Source organism: Gambusia affinis, linkage group LG02 (genome assembly GCF_019740435.1).
Source record: "Gambusia affinis linkage group LG02, SWU_Gaff_1.0, whole genome shotgun sequence".
Taxonomy (NCBI): domain Eukaryota; kingdom Metazoa; phylum Chordata; class Actinopteri; order Cyprinodontiformes; family Poeciliidae; genus Gambusia; species Gambusia affinis.
This window is the reverse complement of record NC_057869.1, coordinates 19,849,634-19,872,447: the sequence shown is the minus strand read 5'-3', so window position 1 is coordinate 19,872,447 and position 22,814 is coordinate 19,849,634. Positions and strand designations below refer to the sequence as shown.

The window sequence follows — 22,814 nt, the reverse complement described above, 5'->3', positions numbered from 1 at the left end:
CAGAAATGAATGAGCATGTTGAGCTCATTCCCTGCCTTGAGTGAGCATACGTGAAGGAAGTTGAGCAAATGAGATGTCAAGATTGCAGTAGTTAAAAAAAAAAGACTGAGATGTACCAAGAGTAGTTTTTCCTGCTTTCTCACAACAGCAGATCTTTGAATGGTTGTGGGCCAAGAACATATTCCAACATCACATGTCTTTCCTGTTCCTGCCGGTAGAGATTCAATTCAATTCAGAGTTAACCCGCCTTTAACTACTGACATCAATAAAAATAGAAGAAAATGAAAAACAACTTTTTTACATACGAGGATGGAAATTAATTTATTTCAACAAGTAATTTGCATACAATCCAAATATCTTCATGATGTCAGCCTCTGCAAATGCTTTTCACTTCTGAGTGGGAAATCAAAAGAAGCTGCAAAAATGTTGATCAGAAAATCCATGTGGAAATACCTGGATGCATAAAACTACATGCATATATAAAAGTAACAGTGACACCACAGGTATAAAATCTGTACAACATTTTGGTGATGAGCAGAAAGTATGTAAGATTTAAACATGTGAAATCCATCCATCCAGTTTCTTTGCCAACTTATGCATGCAAGACAGAGGGGGAAGGTTGTGCCCCTTTCCACTGGTTATTGGGTGAGAGGCAGGTTACACTCTGGACAGGTTGCCAACATTGACATACACAGGACAAACAGCCAGGCACTCATTCCTAATTTAGATTACAGTAGTAACAGAGAGCAGTTCACCCAGCAGTCCTGGTTTTGGACTGTGGGAGGAAGCTGGAGCACCCAGACAGAGTCCAGATAGGAACAGGGGGAATGTACAAACTCTGGCATCTTGTATGTTTTAGTTCTCTCCCTGGTTTAAAGCACCTGGATCAAATGATGGCTCATTATAGGACTAAGAAGAACACTGACATGCTGAAAAGGTTGTTGCTACCACCAGGGAGAGAACTAAAACATGCAGGATGTCGGCCCTCCAAGACCGACTTTGGGCACTGCTAGCCTAGTGTGTACCAAGCAACAGCTTGTCATTTTTGCATTGTTTCCATGGTACATGAATATATGTGGCATTAAGTGAAAAAAACTAAAAAAACAAACAAACTCAAGTATCACTGTTCTAAACATCTGGTACAGGAAGTAAATGGATGTAATCTCCGATTTTCAGATCTGCCACACTCTTTATATACATAATAAAAAGTTCTCCAGCATACCACCAATCAGATGATTTCTATCTATCATAACAAATGATAGATTTACTCAGTCTCCTCAATATGCCATGTTATCCCAGTATTCTGTCTGCACTGATGAAGATTCCTTCATGATGATTTGCCAGCTTTCCAAAGCAACAGAAGTTGCATTTCTAGTTTAAGTTAATAATCTGTCCATCTAGGGCACTCAAAGACTGAGTATAACCATGAACTTTCAGCAGGCAATCCTTGAAAATGAAGACTTCCAAATCAAGACAAACATTTGACTAGTGCCTATACTAACCTGTATGCTAAGGATCTGCATGCATGTTCTGTGTAAAGCAACAGTATTTGTGCTGAATAATTTCAACATAGCAGTTTGAATAATTAGCACAAAAGCTGTCAAATTTAACACAAAATGTGTTATATAGACACATTATTGTGTTGGGATTTGATCACATCTGTTTAAAGAGTTGCACTACTTTCACCTTTCCTTCCAGTGAATATGCAAGAGGTGTAACTAGGCAACATAAATATATAGACACATTTCTCAAACATGACGAGACTTGATATTTCACAACAGCTTTTGGTGCTACGCCCACGTAAAAAGTATTTTTAGACAGAGCGGCATATGTGACGAGATAAGAAAAACGTTGACAGAAGCTTAAGAGAAGAAAAAAATATATATATGGGTAGAAGAACTTCTTAGTTTAATTCGCTTTAGATAAACTAGCAACTTCGAGGAGCTTGAATCCAAACATCCCGAGGACCGTTAAAGTAGCTTATTAATACAATCAACCATAAGTTAGGTGAACCAAACTTCCTCTGTTATTTATTTATTTTTTTACTTTTGGTGCGTTACTTGAAGCTTTTGTCAGGGGTGTCCAAGTCCAGTCCTGTAGAGCTACCACTCAGAAACTTTTAGATGGATCCCTTCTCCAACACACCTGGATCAAATGATTGGCTCATTAGCGGGCCTCTGCAGAGCTGAGTACCAGCTGCAAGTTGAAGGGTGGGAGCTCTGGAGGACGAGACCTGGGCACCCCTTTATGCTTGATATTAAAATGTATCATTGAGACAAAATGTTCAGTTGTTGGACATCTGAATACTTTCTGAACCACTTTTGATAGTAGGTAAATTGTCAGATTAACCACTTCACAAGAAAACAGAACTTCAAGAAATAGTTTATTTTTTTTCTCTCTTAAATACATCTTTATGTTACATTAAGAACTCTTTTGCTGTGTCACAATTGAAAGTATCGTGCACAATATTGAACCTGTTGTGCTGGTGTTGTGAGACTTTGGCTGGTATAATAAAACTAAAAAAAGCAGAAAACTGTGCCTGTTTTAATTTGATTAACTTATTTGTAAAACAGCAGCGATGCGGTTGACATCAACCAAAAACTTTGATTGTGAAAAGGCCATTTTAGATGAAATGAAAGAATGTTTTCACATTCAGCATTCATCCTAGTTCCTCTTCTACTCCCACTCACCTGATCTATACAAAGACAAACAGAGCTTGAATTATTTATTCATGCGCACCTCTCTGTGCGAACAGCATGCCGAGTCTGTACACTGAAGGAGTTGGAATTAAAAAATGCAAACAGTTAAACACAAGCAGGTCACCATGAGCTCTAGATGGAGACTGGGAGGGAAAGTGTGAAGGATTTAGCACATGGAGGCTGATATAAAGAAGGCCAGCAGGCTGGCGTTATCTGCAGCTCTGTAATTTGGCTAATTTGGCTCCCTGCTTCTGTCTCCCTCCTGTGCTTTGTGTACGCAGAAGTGTTTGCGTGTGCATGTGTAAATGTGCAAGAACATTAATAGCATTTGGTGATAAGAGTTTTCTTCAAAAGGGAAAATAGCATGCAGTGAGTGAAATGTGCTTGGGAGGTGTTTTATCGGCAGCGACACAAATCTCTTTCACAGGGGACAGAAAATGTGATTGTGGGAGAAACTCTCTATTGCTTCATGTGAGCATAAGAAGAAAACAGGAAAATTTAAACCAAGGAAATTAAGCCTTTGAAATGTTTTTAACCAGCATTTATGACTAGATTTAGAGCAAACATTTCTAAGATAGGTTAAACTGTGATTTTTTTTTTCCATAGTATATTCAAATTTAGAGAAAATTTGCTTAGCCTTGTTTTCGTTTTCTAGTTGAAAATAGAGTGTACTATATCCTGTTTCTGGAGCTGACATTGGGGGAAGAATTGTGGGCCATCCTTCCTTTTTCCTGTCCAGATGGCAGCATCAGCTGACAGCAGATAGAAAGTCTCTTCTTTAGACATGTCAGTCTTTGAAGCTTCTCAATACTGTAAATGTTCCTGAGGGTCGGTAAAGTAAAGTAACGGTGTGTCGGTGTACCAGAAATGTAGGGAACATGAGCCGTCTTTAAAAACAACACATTTTACAGCGGCAGCTTCAAATGCTTTTCTGTGAATGATTCACTCTGCAGCTTCTCTAATCCATTTTTTTTATTGCACGTTTGTATTTATGTTCACTCTAACACACAAAGCCTTTTTTTGTATTAGACTTGATCCTGGGACAGCTTGGATTTCTGCCCCAGGATCCCACAAGAGAAAAGACATTTGATTACTGTACTTGTCAGCCAAAGAGAAGCCCCTCTCCTCCTCCTCCCCCCCCCTTCGCTTCCTGCCCAGGGGAGATAAAAAAGACTTTTGTATTATGCTGCTTTTGGAAAACAGCAACCAAGTTCTCTTTTTTCCAGCAGGTCGACGTAATGTAAGCTTTATGTCGACATTCAATATGAATCACTTGAATTCAATGACCCTTGATTGGGAAAAGCTACCGGGGGAAGGGGGAGTTGAGTTTAGTTAAAATTCTGCTAAATGTGCAAAAAAAAAAAAAAAAAAAATTATAAAAAAGCTTTTCAGTTAAAACAATTTCACCGTTTAGCAGCCGATTTAAAATGTAAGTAGAACACAGGAAACACAAACACAGATGATTCTTTGCCAGATTATTTATATCTGGTCACTCTAACTTCCTTTCTTCTTGACCTTTCAACAACTGGCTGCTACAAAACCGTTGTGCCTTTAATTTATTTCAGCCAATATTTCAGCAAATGCTCAGCTGGCATTAGTGGTCACTGATTACCTTCCTCTGTGCATGGAGTTGTTGTTTTTCTTGGTTGCAGGGAAAAAAAAAAAAAAAAAGATGGATGAATAGATCAGCGTAGGAGTAAAAAGGATCTGACTGTTTTTAAAAGAACAGATGATGATACGCTGTCTGTTCACCTCGGTAGATTGGAATGGCACAGAAGACTTACTGTATTTCAATAATTAATAAAATGACTCATCTTTATTATTGAGTATTCTATGTGATTATTTCACTTAATTTAGTTGATTATGGTCGTTTTCCCCAAATAAAACATTTTTAGAATCTCATAGTACAATGATTTTAAATACAGAAACACAACTTGAACTATTCAGGGGGGTTAACTGGTTAACTCTTTAGCTGGCTGATGTCCAGTATACAGATAGTGAGACCCTTAACAGAGGGTTTGTTAAGAGAAGTTGGTTGTTCAGGGGGCTTTATTAAAAACTATTAATGGAAAGTTGAGTGGAAGCAACTGGGATACAATTCATCCATTCAAGTATTTGGTAATGATTCACACAGAATAAACTGTGGCTGGAGTTGGTGCTTTAAGAGCTTTATCGACCTGACACATTCATGTCAGGTCGATATTGATTTGGGATCCGGACTGAGAATCTGTGGAGTACTGCCTGAAGAAGTCACCAGGTCCAACAATGTAAACAAACTTAAGGTTGAAAGTAAACCAGCCCGGGAAACGGGGTGATAATCTCTATTCTTGCTCCATGCAGTGAGTCACGCAAAGGGAGTCCAGACCAAGTACTGAGCTCATATACTATGCAGTACATAGACATACTTTCCAATAGGCTGAAACTTCAGTATTTAAAAATCAGTTTCTGTCCTAAAACATGTTTTTTGTATTTTTATTTTTTTTCTGACAGCATGTATTGATTTGTCATCAGCTCTAAATATCAAAATGAAGTTGAAAATATTTGACATTTTCAACTGAATTTCCAAACATAATCCGAGTTCTTGATATTTTACAGTTTGGAAGGAGGAGTATGAACAACAATATGGCGGATAGTGTTAAAGTGTCACACTTTATTTGTTGTGTTTTGAATAAAATAACTTTACATGATCTCAAAGCACAAAAAAAACATGTCCAAGTGTCATAAAAAGCAACATGGAACAATAGAACAAAATGCAATGAAGGAAACACACAACATGTAAGACTTGATAGCATACAAGTGGAAACCCAGATTGAATACGGTGCACATTCTAGTGAGTATGTTCATCAAGCATCTCCACAGCGACATTACAGAGAGTAAAACACCGACAATGAGAATGCTGGGGTACTTCCTTACTTTTCTGCCACTCTGGGAAGAAAACTTGTCATGTATTTAAGAACAAAGCATCTTCTCTAAAAGCCATAAAAGCCATGAGGCCACTAGCGCATAAAAATAACCCAGTGATATTATCTGAAAAGTCACGCTTGTCGTTGCTTCTAGTGGAGAGATTTATGAAAGAGCTTGAAGTTTCTTGCTGCAGAGAATCTGACTGATCCTACTCTGCAGACCAAGAACCTGAATCTAAAGGCAAAGCTGGTACTGGTATTATGTTAATTAACTTTCTGTAACTATGAAATAACAGCTTTGTCATTTCTCCCAAGGCTTCTGGTAGTCGAGGGGTCACCCAGCTCATCGGCTGAAGACATACTCCGTGTAGCTGGTCCACAGTTTGTCCTCCGATGGGTCGTTGCTGCCGTAAGAGCAAGTCCCGGTGGAGTTGCAGGCCACCATGTGGAAGCCAGTCTCCGCCAGCCGGTCAAACGCTTGCTCTAAAAAGTTATACTTCAGGTAGTAGCGGGCCGTGTATTTGTCCGGGGGCCGGTCCGGGTCGCGGCTCTCATTCAGGGTTTCCCCGAAAACCTCCTTGGCCAGAGAGATCTTTCCGCACACTGTTATCCTGGCAACCCTGCGGAATTTGGCGTCCGCCTGGATGTCTCTGCCGATGGTGTAGGTCCCTCTGTACCCGATGGTGATGTAGCCGGAGTTTCCCCCCGGAGAGCGCAGAGGTCTATCCGATGAGCAGGAGGAGGTGACCGGGCTGGTGAGTTCAGCCTCCTCCGGCTCCCCGCTGTCCTCCGCGGAGGAGCTGTCTTTACTGGCCACCGCCAGGCGCCTCGACAGCTCCGGTAGCTGGAAGAAGTCCGCCTCTTTCTGCAGCCTCTTTCTCTCTTTGAAAAACTCCGGCAGAAAAAGCTCCGAGTCCCGTAAGTAATCCAGAATGTAGCGGAACAGAAAGCCGTCCCGGTCAAAGAAGAAGCGGCCCTTACTGTCTTTAGGCAGGTCGGCTGGAGTGTATTGGGTGAACTTGGTCCACAGGAGAGATTTGGGCACCGCGGTGAGAGTCTCGAAACGGGTCACATACACCTGACCACCCACGTTGAGCTCCACTACTTCAGGGAAAGTTGAACTTTGAGCCATCTCTGCCTCCCTCTCCCTACAGGGTCCCAGTTGCTGACCTCAGGACGGATAATTGGGGAGGATCCTCAGAGTACAGTAATGTTTATAGTGGCTGAGGCTGTGTGGGAGGAGAAGGACGGCCAGCAGAGACATTAACTGTTCAGTGGAAAGCTCAGTGAAAAAAAATCGTGCTGCATTCAGGGGTCGTCTGTAATCCTCAACGTTATTTTCATATGTAATTCTCAACAGCACATGGGACCTTTTTCTCCGTGTCGCAGTCTTGAAGTTATAAATAAACAAACCGAAAGATCAATTATCTAGAATTTCAAAGGTATGAGTCAGTCCTCCCAGAATAAAGATTTGTGATTTTTACATGGATCATTTTCTAACTGCAGCTGATTTATAGAGAGTTTCTGTTGCTTGCTGTAACATCTTTATGGAAAGACATAAACTGGGTCATGTCAGCTGTTATTCCTAAGGTCTGTATTGTTGCAAAGGCCACTTCTTGAACCATTTAGCAGAAGTTCTGAAACTTTTGATCATATTACATAGAACCCATCAGGGGAATTTGTTCATATTTTGGTTCAGAACCTTTCAAGAACCTCACCCAAACAGACATAACATTTAATCTTCCATCTCAAGTGTTTAAAATGATTATAAAGTGGACATCATTGAGCACAGTGTGACACTGTACATAGTTTGTCCCCCCCCCTAACTTTCCTAAAATACTGTAAATGTATTTTTTTCAAAATGCTGAACTGTAAAAGATGACATATAGAAAGCTCATGCTACTACTATGTTTCCAAAAACCCTAAAAAGAGGAAATGGTACAAAGACCACAAAAATCCTTAACATTGGCTTGTTTTCAGCTTTCCAAGGCCTGAGGTATAATTAAGCTAAATTCTCCTTTTCAAGCTATGATCTAAAGTTGCAGTACAGAAAGCTGTGTGTTCATTTCCCAAGTAAGATTTGTAACTGAATGCCAGATTCTCAGCCATTGGCATCATCTTCAAAATTTTTTGACCAAAATATGTAGTTGATCCACATGTCAGATGTTAAATTTGCAAAGATTTTTCTGCACGTTCTTCAGAGATAAAAGAAGAAAAAACATCCATCTTGACCAGAGGAAACAAGTTTCACTGATACAGAACAACGATTTCTTAGCAGCACTAATAAATAACTGAAGTCGGTAAAGACGTGAGTATGAGACTGAAGAAGATATCTATCTTGTAATTCTAATTTAGTATTGAAGCAAAAGATTAACATAATAGAAAGGAAACGTTGACTGTCCAATTTCAAGTGGATATATTTTAAGCAAAAGGAAAACAAAATATATTTTCAAATGTTCGTCTTTTTCATCGCAACAAAGTTTTTGAGTTGTTAATTTTTTCTGGCGATGTCCTGGTCCTCTTTGTTATCTGGGTTACACTGACATCTAGTGGACACAATCCAAAGACGCATCTTGTTTGTCTGCAGATGTTGCGATTGGTGACATTTTACAAGTGTGGAAGCACTACTTTAAAGTGGCTTTGTGCTAATGTGTTTTTTTTTAAATGTACAGTAAAAAAAACTGTTAAAATAAAATAAATTTTTACTTATTTCACCTTTTTACATTTTGTAAGGTCACACCCATTCACATCAGTGTGTTTTATTGGACTGTTGTTTGATAGACAAACACAAAGTAGTGCAAAAATTGTTTTAGTGGAAGAGAAGCAATATTTAAATGTTTTTAAACTAACCTGAAAGTGTTTTGTGCATTTTTATGTAGCCCCTCTGACTCAATGTGTCATACAACCACTTTTTGCTGCAATGTCAGTAAATGTCTAGTTCAGCTGGGCATCTCAACACTGACATTTTTGCACAGTCCATTTTGCAAAATAACCTTAATCATATTCACATAGCGTGTCTGTGAGGAGACAATATTAACCTCTAGAACCCGACGGACCCACCGGTGGGTCCGTCGGTGGAACCTCTAGGGTTCTAGAGGTTAACAACTGAGACATTCAAACGCCTGAATTTGCGTGGATATGTACCAGCTCTAGCTTATTCTGTTTTAGAGTTGTTCTGCTGGAAAATAAACCCCCATACCAGCCTTAAGGCTTTTCTTGATTTTAACATATCTTCTCCCAATAACTTTGACCAGCTTCTCTGTTCCTGCTGGCTTCCTCATGTTGGGCTGCAGCTCCAGGGGGATCTGCTCATATGGCAGCTACACGGAGTACATCTGGTGCTAATGAGCTGATGGACCCCAAGACTACGAGCAGCATTGTTTCACTGTTCCGATTGTGTGCTTAACATTGGCCTCAATTACCCAGAACATCTTCATCCACATGTTTGCTGTATAGACGGCTTATGGGAGATATTAAATGGACTTACCATGACACTCTGTCATTCGCTAAGTGAATAGCACGAGCAAAACAAAAAGTTAGTCACAGTAATGTCTGAAAACAGGCACAAAGTGATTAAAGAAAGTAAAACTTCCAGACCCTCTACCTGCACCTCAAAATCTAAATGTTATCCCTTGGCCAGTCTTAATCTCTCGGGAGTGTCATTTTTGATAAGATGTGGCCTTTTTATTGCAGGCTGAAACAAGATAATTAGATGAAAGAGGTTGTAAAACTTTGCCACCTCCTGAAGGAAAGGAAGTCTATCCTAAGTGGCAACTCATTCATGGATCTCAGAAGAAAGTTCTGTCTGACTCTATCTCTAATGGCTGTCATCTTTGGGATTCAACAGCTCATGTAACCAGCCAAATGGTCTTTAATTGAACTTTTCATTGACTTCCATTCATTTATCATTCATTTATGTGGCCTAACTTACTTCTTACTCCTAACCATTACTAGTACATGCTAAACCTTAAACCTAACCTACAATCAATTCATGCCTTTGTCCAAAATTAACTCCAAAACGGCTTTAATTTTCGTTTAATGGGGCCTGGGCTTCGGGCCCCATAAAGAGCAATGAGTCCTCACTATTTTAGTATTTGTTGGAAAAATTGCATTTTTTAGGTGAGAAATCCTAAAAACACACAAGTTTCTATTTCTACCCATATTAGGACTTTGTATCGACATACAGTTTCCTCTTGAGCTTCAAATATCATATGTACATTTCAGACTAATCATTTCAGAAATGTCCCTTGGTATAAATTCTCTATTACTTTCTTTAAAATCTATATTTTATGTCAAGAAATTGTGATAAAATCAAGACAATTTCACTATAAGAAGTTATTCTGATACTATTTCTGCCATATTGCCCACCTCTGATCTAGCAGTTGCATTTTATTTCTGCAGAGAGGCAACATGTCAGTCTCCATTTCAGAATAATGTTGACTTTAAATCATTATTCTGTATCTGAACTGAATAAACTACTGTGCTCTGACTAAGAAATCATTTTAAAGCATCACAAATGTGTAATTTTCTTCACAACTGTTACCTGAAACACTGCATGTGATTGCAGACAAACTGATCACATGACCGCTGCTTATGTGGGTCTTTCACATGACGTAGCTGCTTTGAACTCGTTCTTTATGAGAGTGGACATTGCTTTGTGTCTTTGGGTGAGTGTGTTAGGCAGAATGAGAGCGAAAGCACGGTAGAGAGTGTTCTTGTCACCTCTTCTCAGGGTTACATCTGCATCCTTGTGCTCTTCAATCAGCCCTAATGGACCTTCTGGCTCAGACTCAACCGGGACTCTGATTGTGATCCAAAAGACTCAAATACACACACATAAAGGCACACACATTGTGCAAAGTAAGACTGGGCGTGGCTCAAAGCTTATGTACGTAGGGATGAGCTAAGAGGTAAAATGACCCTTTGAGCATTTCCCCGAGTCTTTGTCCTTTGTTTCTTCACCTGTACTTCCCTACACTTCTTCTGTTTTACACTTTAATTTTACATAAGCTAATTAAATGGAATAGATGAAATGACAATTGTCGCTCAAGTCCACTTGGGCCTTGGCTTTCATCTTAAAAATGTTCTAAAGGTTCATGATTGCCAGCTGAAAACTATGTAAAATATAAGGTTTATTGTTTCAAATGGTCCATCTTCCTTCTCTTTGTCACTCCCTATCAGCATCCTCATCAGGGTCCTTCGGAGTAGCTGTGTGTATGTGACCGCTGCACAGCGGCCGATCCACCCTGCTTTGCTTAGTGGCTCCATTCAGAGGGTGAGCAAGTCCTCTGGGGATAATGTGTGCTTTTCTAAGTGTGTGTAAAGGAGTGTGTACATGGCCGCTTGATTATTCTCTCCACTGATTTTCAATGGTTTAAGAAAAATGACAGTCCATCCGAGGCACTCCTCCTTTCTGTGTTAATAAAAGAGATGGCCCTGCTTTACAGACATGCTGCAAAGCAGGGCAACACGACTGGGTTTAAAGTAGAGGAATACTGGGAAACTTCAGATGTTTCTGGACAGATTTAGTCTTTTTTCCTGTTTTGTGTAAATCCAAAGACAGTCAAACAATTAATATTTCAGTGATTTACTTTCCTCAAAAACATGCTGCATAGCAGACAAACTGTACTGCAAAACCAAAAACCATTTGACATGAATGTTATTTTATGCAGAAGATGTCAACAATCCACAGGATTGTTAGGATTAATACTTTGATTTTTAAGCTAATTTGTATGTCAACATTTTTAATTCAAAACTCCTGACGTTTTGTTTCCCTGTGGTACCAATTCAGTGTGAAACAGAAATCGGCTTCTCGTAACACTCTTTAAGTTGAAAAATAGAAACCGACATTCAGTCATGGCAAATCTGTCTTCATCTTCATAAGTCAGGGAATAGCAACAAAAAATAGCAACTTCTCCAAATGTGGATTCATTACAGTGTAAGTGATTCTTAAAATAACTGGAATTATGAGAAAGAGGCCAGATGAGGACCCCTGTTTATTTTACCAATGATCATGATGGGTAGATAAAAATCCCACCCAATCCACTTATAGTTAGCGCTAAGATAACTGCAAGAATGAGTGGTATGTTGGGGTCACTGAGCCTCCATAATAACCTTTATACACTATTTTGTTATAAAGACATGACAGGAAAAAAGTATTTTCAATCTTGCCGTCACAAACTAGAGCCACAGTTTTTGATCAGCCTGAACTTCAGACTGAGCTTTCCCACAACAAACATTCAGTGTGGATCTCACAGACAACTATTTGAAACAATGCCATAAGTAGATGTAAATGTGTGGATCTGTGATGCTGTTGGTCTGAATCTGATATTCTTCTTCCAAACTTAGAACAACTGTAAACAGTAAAGACTTTACCCTACAATGTTATTATAGAGTTTCTGACAAATAATGATAAAGAATTAATGGCAAATCTAACTGGAAACCCAAAACAACAAACAGCAGTGTGTTGGACTTACATCCCTTTTGTTTATGTTCCTACTCAAATCAATTGAAATAATGGATCACTGAGAGGTCCAATAAATCAGCTCATCTTAACACAACACACTGGTTTTCTGGAATAATCCCTTAAAGTTGGCATTTGCATTGATGTAACTTCGACAGGAATCTCCACATAACGCAGTGATCATCTACATTAAGATTTTGTTTTGGTTTCTTTCTTTTGTCCATTATCCACATACTGACCGTAATACAATAAAAAAAAGTATTCTCAACCACATACTGGAGGTGACATCACCGACATCACTGACAAAGTGTCAGTGATCCTGATTGAAGCTGATTCACAGCTCTGACTTATTAAGAATTACTGAACTTGCAGATTGTCAGAAACCTGTCTCCTTCCTGCGGTGAGCTCCAGACTGTGTGCACCTGCAGTGGAGGAAGGCTGGCTCTCTAATCAGGTTCCCCTGGCTGATTTGATTTGAGCAGTCGCTGTGTTCGTTTTGCTGTAGATGCTCCTCTGCTCCTTGAAGGGACTAATGGAGGAGATAGAGAGATATATGGGAAACAATCAGGCATGACATTATCGTAATGTATGTGTGTGTGTGGGTGTCCAACACCATGCGTACTATTAAAAAGCTGCACGTTCATCCCAAAAGACAATTTTTGGTTTCATTTACATCAATATAAGATGGAGGCACATTTTTACATTTTTATTTATTTATTCATTTTTACCTCTCCTGCTTCCCCATCCTTTCCCAGTCTTTCAGTGACCTGACTTCCAATTGAATTACAGAGGACATTACTTATGAAAGACGTAAATAGAAGCCTGCCATCATGATCGTTGTTCCTCATCCTAATTTGAGATATGGAAGGTCTTGTGACGCATTGTCCTGAAAGGAGATGCAGAGACCACAACCTGTGGTTTGAATGCAGTCCCATTCAGTTACAACTGTAAACACAACATGTTGAACCTTTGCTGTTCAGAACTCAGGAAATTTAACGGACTACAATTTTATACTTGATGAGTTAAGTGTTATGGTATTGATAAACAGAACATGATTTTGAGACTAAAATATGATCTCAAGTACAATTTAGTGAAACCCATTGATTTAAACTTTAAACAAATTTGCTTTTCTTGACAAGTGCGGCTACATTAGTGCATAGATCAGTCCATACAAAATTGGGAATCTGCTTCAAAACTTTTGCAGTCCAACTAAAGCTGCATCCTCATCACAATAATCGATTTGAACAAGTGTTTTGCTACCTGGACATCCAGTTTGCCTCGAGCCATCTCTCCAAAGACATCTCCAGTTACAACACATCAGATCTTTACCCAAATGTGTCATCCGCTGCTGGTAATCTCATCACAGAAATTCCTTTCTTTTCGCTTTTATGGAAGAAAAAAGGACGGTAACAAATTAGGAAAGACAGGGTCAGATCATGCACAGCAAAGAAAAGAGTTTTCATTTCATTTCTCTAATCATGCTGCCTGCTCAGTTTGACTCCTCCTTGAGCTTCTTTTGATTTTCAGATATCTGATCATCTCCAAACTTGACTGATAAGAGATTTTTACAAGAACCTTACCTTCCCCATTACTAAATCCAACATTTTAATAAAAAAAAAAAGTATTGTACCCACAAAAAAACACAATAACATTATAGAATATTATAAACATAATTGTATCTGTAACAAAAAAATCTTTTGGTTGGTATCTAAATGTTCCACACAAACCATCCCCCATCAGTCACCACTCCTTCTGTGACGCGCTAAAGAAAAATGGATCGCCTGTTGGACAAGCGACAGTTTAGTTTCATAATTGTTAATTATCATGAGTGCTCTGAGAGTCACTTTCTCTGAATGGTGGCAGGAATCTTTCTCCCCCCACCATCTCTCCTTTTTATAGGATTGGTCTAAGTTCTCAAGGACATCAAAGAGGTCAACGATTATGGGGGGAGGAGACGTAGGGAATGCGTCAAAGACTTGCGTCATTTCCTTGCATCCAGGTTGGCGAATTCCATGAAAATGGTCATTGGTGTTGTTTCTTGCCTCCGCCTCTCTTCCATTTCCCTGCCTGAGCAATAGCAACCCCGCCCATCCCTCCCAGGCTCCTCCCCTTGTCCAAAGCCAGAGAGAGCACAGCACTTAAAGTAAATAAGCAGCAAGGAGAGCTATTTTAAGATACTGTCTTTTACTGTGGACAAGGAGGGGGACAAAGATGCAAGCCATGCGATTGTAATTTTAGTCACGTCTTTCAACGTGTAGTCTTCCTCAGTCCAACTCGCTGAAGGGCCAGACAGAGATGAAAGAACTTGGAACAACATATTTGTCCCGTTTCGAACAGAAATTTCAAAAAATTATTAAAAAAATCAAAATACAGGTTTTAAAAGACCAAGGCAATTGGCACTACTGGAAATCAAGCCTTATATCTATCAACTTTAGACCTAAAGATAAACAGAAACAACATTCGGTGAAGCTTGAGAGAGATGATTCAAACAGAAAGCAACAAAATAAAATATGTGAAGAAGTTCTGCTTTGCAGAACTGAGTCTGAGGTTAATATCTTTGGTTTAGATTAGAAAACATATACCAACAACAAAAAACACACAGAAAACAAAAATATGGTGAGTCTTGGACTTTCAGTTAATTTGGTATTTCAAAAAGATCAAAAATGCAAATGGTCCCTGTTTTCTTTTTTTTTTTTTTTCTTTTTTTTATAAATCATAGACCAATAAAGCAGCTGCAAAAAATTTACTTTCGCATATTTTATCGTTATCTTCAGTCTTTTGAGTCTTTATTATTTTGTATCACATCAAAAATAAATAAACATTTATAATGAATGTTTTTTTTGTCGCATATGGATAATTCAAACAGCAATAATTGTTACTCTTATATACGTTTTGTCCTTATACAGCATGTATACAAATACACATGTCACAAGAAAATAATCTATTCACTGCTTCTGCAAAAACAAGTACTTGGCAGAAGGTAAGTCAGAGTTTGCAAACGCAATGCTCTGCAACATGAAGAAGGAGAAGAAGTGTCCCATTTAATTTCAACCAGATCTACTGCAGATTTACATTCATTGTAATGTCTTTCTTACTCCAGTCTCTCACGAATCTGGTCAGAACAATGAAAGCAAAACATCTCATTTAGGAGCATCTTTAAGGCAGTTGAATACAGGTTCATTTAAAACACCAACCTTTTTCTCTTTTTTTTTTTTTTTTGACTAAACTGTTTCTACGGCCAACATTAATGAGAGCAAAAGCAAATGCTTCAGCCAACTACAGTAATTCCTGTTCGGATATTCTTGATTCACGTCATTGCATTTTTTTTTTTTCAAATCACAGTTTGTTCTTTAGTAAGAGTATAAAATAATAATAGGAAATATAGTGGTGTTTCTATTCAAAGAAACACTTCCTTTTTTAAATCACCAGCTTCAGATTTCACCGTGAACAACTGACATAATGAAGAATAGATGCATTTTTTCATAATTACCTACAGCTGAGCTATTCTACTGCTATAGTTATCATCAGGTTACATTGCAATTGCTGCATGTGTGTGAAGCTGTATATATTATTGCTTTTTATTAATTCCCGTCCAAACAGTAGTTGTGCTGTCAATTCTTATAAAGTATTTGTCAATCGTTAAACGTGATTTTGGATGGTAAACAGAAATCTGAAGACTTTCTTTTCTTTAGAGCTGAATAGTCAAATAAATTGGACTTATTGTATACCTCTAACCCAGCTAAAAAGGCATGAGGTATGCAAGGTGACAATGTATAAGTGCTTTCTATGTATATATTTAAATATGTAGGTGTGATAATCCACAAGTGGCTATAATTAGAGTCTAATATCCTGACATGTGGCTCTTATCCAATTAAGTGGGATGTCCAAGTACTTTAAAGTCCAGAAAGAGGATATTTTCTTCTTGTCTCTTGGCCTCTGGCTAGTTCAGTCAGGTATTCTGTCTTTACATTTTTTATGAAATCCAGGTTTTATTATTCTTCGTTATGTGAGAAGTCAGGGCTGAACTCTTCCTCTTCCTCTTCAACTGTTTCCTCTGGCAGCGTGTCACGGCGGGTAAAGGCGGCTGCCAAGGTCACACTCAGCCGCGGTTTGACAGGCGCTAACTCCGACAGCCCGATGTTGTTGCCTCGGGTAACAAGAGTAGTTTTATCCATTATTTCCCCATTGCGGCTGGACACCACGGCATCCAGAAAGTCATATTTGTGTGAAATCTTTCCGCTCTCGAACAAGTACTTCGCCAGGTACGAGAAAACAAAGTTACCGAAAAAGGAGGCCAACATAGAGACAGTCTTAAAGGGGAACCTCTGTATGACAATTTCCTCCATTTCGTCTGAGTCCTGGTGCTTCCGCTGCTCGGTCGTCCAGCCTGGGTAATAAATGAAAGGAGGCAGGTACAGGTAGGGCTCACCCCCGCCTATGCGCAGCACCAGACCAAACAAGTACGCAGCCACCGAGCCGTACGTGTTTGTACCTTTGACGAAGAGCACGCTGAGGAGCTGCGGGAAGATGATGACATAAACCAGATCTGAGCTCAGGTACCAGAGGCCATAAACCGTGCCGGTACTCAGGGCCATCAGGGTGGCAAGGCCGCCAAATACAAAGATTGTGATTCGCATCACCCACACAATTTCACGGTCGGATGCCTTGGAAGACAGAAAATAGACATAAGCAGCTAGATAGACAACTTCAGAAACAGGCAATTAGTAACAAAATCCTTGTTTCTGTTCTTGAACTTACTGACTGTCTGAAGGCAAGCTGGTAGATGTTTCTTGCAAACATGGAGCTTGCAGACAGAATGGAGGAGTCTGCAGAGGACATGACAGCGGCAGACACAGCGCCCAAACCGAAGAAAGAAACAAATGGCGGACAAAGGTGCTGCAGCACAATGGGGAGAATCATTGCTGCTTCATCTTTGTCTTTAGGAGCTTCAGCACCATAACTGGTCTTGTTCCAGTCTGAGTGAGAGAAATAATCATTAGTTCTAATGGACATAGACGTGCTCTGCTTCAATTTTTGTAGATTAAAAAACAGGAACAAACTTATTTCAAATTATTAGTTAATTTACTGCATTTTCAGTATATAATCTAAAACATCCTTTATTCCTGGTAGAGATTAGAAAGGATGCTAAATCCTGTCTGATCATTTGTAAGATCAAATACTGATGCTGGACAAGAACGCCTGTCTTACAGTCTGGACATCTATTCATCCTAAAAATGTTCTTTTGGGTTATGGTCTGGAATCTGTGGAGTTCACTGAAACCAAACTCACCCTGTCAAGTCTTGACAGCTCTTGTTTTGTGAACTGAAGTGCAGAGATGATTGAAATGAAAGGGCACCAAACCGGTCCCACAGATGAAAGCATGAAATGATCCTAAATGTCAGACAACATGTATCTATTGCTGAAGAGCCTGTTGGTACTTTACCCCCACTGAATCAAACATTTTGCATCGTATTTGGGAATGTGTGGCTTGGTGTCAAACAAAAAAACAAACCATAAAGCTGTGCAGGCTAAGATCTCAAGCCAATCTGAGAGCCACATGCAGTTTGAAGGTCGGTAGCTCTTGACTTTGTAGAAACTTAGCAACTCCAGCATTCTCTGTGCCTTTTCACAGCTGTGCTATACAATTCATTTTGTTGCAAAAAAACCCCAAAAACATTACATTTCATTTTTAACTGCAATATTTTTTTTCTGTGTAAGATTGTTATTGCAATAAAAGATGAATACGTGTTAGGGCTGTGAAACCAAGGAACATATTGGGATACCAACGTGTGTGAAGGGTCAAATCTGGACGCAGCAGAACAGTACATTTGTCTGTTCATCTTTCTTTATTTTGGTTGTTCCTATTTGGGCCGTCTTATGGTATTAAGCTGCACATCTTGAGCAAATTCATAGAACATGCTAAAACACATTTGTGTCATGACTTCTCCATGGAAGAATCTGACACCTAAAAATCTGGAGATCACAACACTAATTTGGTCCCTTGCCTTGCTCTAATGCAATATTTACAATCCAGCACGGTTATTAAACGGATTGCTGCTTCATTATAGATGAGGTGAACCAGCTGCTATTTACCAGGTTTTCTTAGATCTAAGGGCAACAAGAACCCACCCAGAGCCTTTCCCAGCAAAACAAACACACAGGTGAACCCAGCCACAGAGTGTGTATGTGGATGTCTCTAACCTGTGGAGGCCCCAATGGCTCCGATGAGAACGGAGGGCACGGCCATGACAAGGCATCCAAATGCAGCCAGGAAAGAGAGAACCTGTGCATAGGTGGCGGAGGAGGCAGACAACACCCTTTGGAAATACACTTGCCAAGGTATTCCTCCCAGCATCTGCAGCATGATGACCACCAGGAAAAACATATTTAAAAGTGAGGTCCAGGATTGTGAAACCTGAGTCTGAAAGCACCAAAGTCACAAATCCATCCTGTTCTATAGATTTTAAAAGAAAGAGAAAATGAATATGCTGAGAGACAGTACTTAAAGTTCAAAATATGGAGGGGAGGACAGAGCAAATTTCTTAAGTGTAAAAGAACAATTAAGTAATTCCATAAGGGAATGATTGTGTTGGAATGAATTCATTTTTTTACTTGTCTAAGTGTGTAACAATGTAACAAATTTATTTACTGAATAATTTCTGGTTAACAAATGAATAAATTCAATGAAATTCATGTCCTTTTAAGCTAATCCCAGCAAGATTAATCGACACATTAAAAAAAGTTGTTGATAAAATCAGTTTTTGACTGTGTTCTAGAGTATTAAGGTCCAATATTGTGAGATGAATAAACATGTAGAGACAGTACCAGAAGACAGAAGTTGTCAACCCACATCCAGGTGTCTTCCTTCTTGATGCTGCCTCTCCACGGTGACTGATAAACCCTCTTCACTGCAGTGACCGTGATGTCTGACACCGCAGCATTAGTCAAAGCAAAAGGGACGCTGATCCACTGCAAGCAAACAGACATCAGTAAATACACAGGAAAAACAGCACAAACCAGGAACAAAAGAGTTTTAAAACACATTGAATTTATCTCTAGGGAAACATGAACTTAATGCATTTCTGTCCATTTCTGTCTATAATTCTGAGAGAGATTGACCAATGCATAAAATGAATCAAATACAAGTCTTGAACTTACAAGGCCAATAAAGATGCAAAACAGCTGCACCACATCTGTGTAGGCCACAGAGTACAGTCCTCCAACCAGGGTGTAGAAGATTGCTATGAGTGCAGAGATAACCACTGACATCTTGATGTTCATGTCCACGATGACACTCAGGGTAGCACCTAGGTCAAGAGCAGGTCAGAGGACATCAGAGCCCTTGTAGTGTCAGAAATTTGGATACATTTTGAGGCATTTCCAAGAACATTTTTGCTCTGCTCTGTGCAAACACGTGGACTTACCGAGGGCGGACAGGATGGCAGCAGACCAAAAAATCTCACCCATGAATGCAGGTATGAAGAGAAGACCACCCATGCGTTTCCCATAAATTTGCTGGAACGGGTCCAGCATGGTGACGTAACCCCTTGAGCGCATGGGCTTAGCAAAGAAAAGACCACCTGGGAAAAAGAGGGAGAACTTGATGGAAATACGTTTCAGAGCCCATGTCTTCAAAGATGCTAAACAAAAAATGGATCTCAATGAAATCAAAATTATTATTACTTTATTATTATTATTTGATATGTTTAAATGTTACTGGAAGATGAACAGAAGAGCACTTGAGACAGTCAGTCTAAAACTTTTTTTTTTTAATATCATGTTTAACCTATAAATTAGTGCTTTGGTTTGCATTTCTTCCACATCATACATTTTGCCATTTAAGAATAACATACTACTTAAGAAAACTCACCAACAACCAGACTGAGAGCATATCCAAATGGGGCTTGAGCCCAAGCCAAACCGTAGTCGGGAAGATACACATACTCAGCTGTGCCATTGATGTATCCTCCACCCACCCAGGTGGCTGCAAATTACGCAAACACGTCACTGAACGTAACTGAAATTGCATTTATTTGGACGGAAAAACAATAGTGACAAGAGAAACTCTCAAAGGTAAGGAATAATTCTAGTAGGCTATAAACTAAAAACAAAATGTTAAATATTTTTTATACAATTCCAATGCATTTAACATCGAAAAGGTCCATCTTTAAAAAATATATACCAGAACCAATACAACAAACCAGTTTTAGTGTTTAGTTAACCCAAACTCTACCTGTCATTGTGAATCCACCGACAAATAGTCCGATGTCTCTCCCACCGACCATGATGGTTTCGCTGCGGTCGGTGCCCTCCGCCTCCCCGGAGTGTTTGTTCTTCCATGCCGCCCAGATGCCCACGAACAGAATGAGGAGATAGAAGACCGCGATAGCCACAAGCCCCTCTGCATGGATGGTCATTGTCGCAGTGGTCTTCTGCTAGGAACGGGAGGACATGAAGACCTGCAGAGGAGCAGAAAACAAAGTTATGATGTTATGTGCGCCTTTGTATTTGTGGCAAGTGAAGTATCAACATAGTTTGGAGTGGAAACACTGTTAGGTTTTTTTTTTTTTTTTTTTTTTTTTTTTTTTTTCTTTTTGGTCCGATTTGAAGTACTGACCAGACACGCTGAAACCTGGCTGAAAAATAAATACGGGTCCAAGAAAGACCAAGAAATAGTTTTCTAAAACCACTACGTAAATAACCTGGATTTAAATATTAAATTGAACTTTGATATATCTTGTAAAATTACTCATAAAATTTGGTGATACTATCATTACAAATAAGACGGAAATGTTTTCATTAGAAACTCGGAATATATATATATATTTTTTTTTGTTGGTACAAATTCCCAAAACAAATAACTGAAAGATTCAATTAATCACCCCAAAAATCTAATATAAACTACATTTAAACAACACAATTAACTCCGCGTCACTATATTTTTGCTCTGTTAAATAAGTCATGTTCTTTTTGTTAATTTAATTTGGCTCTTTGTGGAGGATGTGCGCGCGTAAAAGCCTTATTACGCACAGAAATACTAAACCCAAAGAAGCACAAATTATGATAGAAAGATCCTTTCTTTTAGTCTTCATTCTTTAATTTCTTTTTCATATATAAAGGACTGCAGAACTTACCAAAAGTCTTTCCAGAGTCATGCGTGTGGGCAGATGAGCAAAGAAAACGAGCATCACACTTCCAGCAGCATTGAAATACGCGTCCCTCTTTGTACGATGGGCAATTGTAAGGGGGGAACGGCGGTGGGGGTCTCTCGGGTGGCTTGCACAGGCTTATAAAGGGGGCAGATGCGTCAGAGGACCGAGACACGCGTCAGAGAAACCACCCGTCCCTTTTAATGAGCACCTGGAAAAAAAAACTAAAAACGTCATAATGTCCCGGCTGATGTTACTGGAAGAGGGCCGAAATTCCTTTACCCAAGAACACTTTTTTTTTTTTTTTTACTCACCGGATGGGTCATGAAAAGAAAGTTGTTAAACGCGTTGCATCACGCTTCGAATAATTGCAAATTTGCGAAGGATTTTTATTTTGTCCGCTTCTGATGCTACTTCTTTATACTCAGCGCAAACAAGTCGTAAGCCACACAGTTCAGATGGCCTCCTGTTAGTCAGTAGCACTATTTTTTTTCCTTTGTTCATATGAAGGATGCCGGGAGCACACCTTCATCGGGAAACTCTGGAGGGATGAATGTTATTGTTAAAACATATAGCCAGGAATTACGACTACCCTCTCAAGGAGAGAAACTCATTTTCCTCTTTTTTTTCCTGTGATCAAACGAAATTGTGGATAACACACTCCCCACATTTAAGCAATTAGACCAGTCTTAAGTGTGTGTCTGCCTCTTCCCTTCAGGATATATATCTTTGAGCTGCGTCTACTTAATGGCCACTTTAGCTTGCACTCCGTTTATCTGAACAAGACTTGTCGAAACTGGCAGGCATCCAATTAGGATGGGTCCCGAGCATGCAGAGAGGTTTAATGATACAATCTGACTTTCTAAAAATCCTTACACACATACACACAGCAACAGGAGAAAAAGGAAAACTGTCTTTGAGAAGATGCCTATTCGTCATGGTAAATGGTGGCAAATGAACAGGACTCACTTAGCGGTCAAACAGAGCGATTCAGCACCATGGAGAGAGACTAAAATATGGAGAACAGGTTATACAGCGGGGGCCATAAGTTTCCATACACAGGAGAATGTAAAATGTACATTTATTTGATATTTCAGATACCCAAGAAAATGCGTTTGACAAAAGAGCATCCATCCATTTTCTGTTCACCCTTGTCGCAAGTGGGGTTAGGAGGGTTGCTGGTGTCTGTCTCGTTCCGGGCGAGAGGCGGGGTTCACCCTGGACAGGTTGCCAGTCTGTCGCAGAGAAACACAGAGACATACAGGACACACAACCGTGGAGGGAGAATTTAGAGTCCAATTAACCTAACAGTCATGTTTTTGGACTGTGGAAGGAAGCTGGAGTACCCGGAGAAAACCACGTATGCACAGGGAGAACATGCTTACTCCAAGCAGAAAGAGACCCTGGGTCGTGAATCAAACCCAGGACCTTCTTGCTGCGCCACTGTGCAGCCCTGACAAAAGAGCAAAGAATATAAATTATATTGAAGGCTGGATCAGGAAGCAGTCGCATGGCTGCGTGAAACTTACACAGAAAACGAACGGGCATCACCCATGACACTGAGAGAAAACTTATTTCCAAGTTTCAGAAAACTGTAAAT

At 39.5% G+C, this 22,814-nt stretch overlaps 2 protein-coding genes across 3 annotated transcripts; both read right to left on the bottom strand.

Moving 5' to 3' along the window:
* Positions 1 to 5,329: 5,329 nt before the first annotated feature.
* Positions 5,330 to 6,834, bottom strand: LOC122822614 (BTB/POZ domain-containing protein KCTD12-like). The gene has a single exon (XM_044101456.1). It carries the CDS (start codon positions 6,732 to 6,734, stop codon positions 5,946 to 5,948), a length of 789 nt encoding a protein of 262 aa, XP_043957391.1. The 5' UTR covers positions 6,735 to 6,834; the 3' UTR covers positions 5,330 to 5,945.
* A 7,999-nt stretch (positions 6,835 to 14,833) lies between these two features.
* LOC122822601 (high-affinity choline transporter 1-like) lies at positions 14,834 to 21,723 on the bottom strand. 2 transcript variants are annotated; one of them, XM_044101443.1, is made up of 10 exons: positions 21,200 to 21,723; positions 20,299 to 20,524; positions 19,936 to 20,049; positions 19,490 to 19,645; positions 19,224 to 19,372; positions 18,891 to 19,034; positions 18,267 to 18,420; positions 16,824 to 17,041; positions 16,558 to 16,729; positions 14,834 to 16,452 (listed from the first exon to the last, which is right to left on the bottom strand). In XM_044101443.1, exons 2-10 carry the CDS (start codon positions 20,480 to 20,482, stop codon positions 16,058 to 16,060), a joined length of 1,686 nt encoding a protein of 561 aa, XP_043957378.1. In that variant the 5' UTR covers positions 20,483 to 20,524; positions 21,200 to 21,723; the 3' UTR covers positions 14,834 to 16,057. The 2 variants fall into 2 exon arrangements, with proteins under 2 accessions (XP_043957378.1, XP_043957371.1); XM_044101436.1 differs by having other exon boundaries at positions 14,834 to 16,729.
* Between the last annotated feature and the right edge of the window lie 1,091 nt (positions 21,724 to 22,814).

Bases quoted from the DNA above. Each gene is read 5' to 3' on its own strand.
- LOC122822614 (XM_044101456.1), bottom strand. From the start codon at position 6,734: ATGGCTCAAAGTTCAACTTTCCCTGAAGTAGTGGAGCTCAACGTGGGT.
- LOC122822601 (XM_044101436.1), bottom strand. From the start codon at position 20,482: ATGACCATCCATGCAGAGGGGCTTGTGGCTATCGCGGTCTTCTATCTC. The intron at 19,646-19,935 runs GTGAGTTTTCTT...TCTTTTTCCCAG, and splicing joins TGCTCTCAGTCTGGTTGTTG to GTGGTCTTTTCTTTGCTAAG. The intron at 19,373-19,489 runs GTAAGTCCACGT...CTCTTGACCTAG, and splicing joins TGCCATCCTGTCCGCCCTCG to GTGCTACCCTGAGTGTCATC.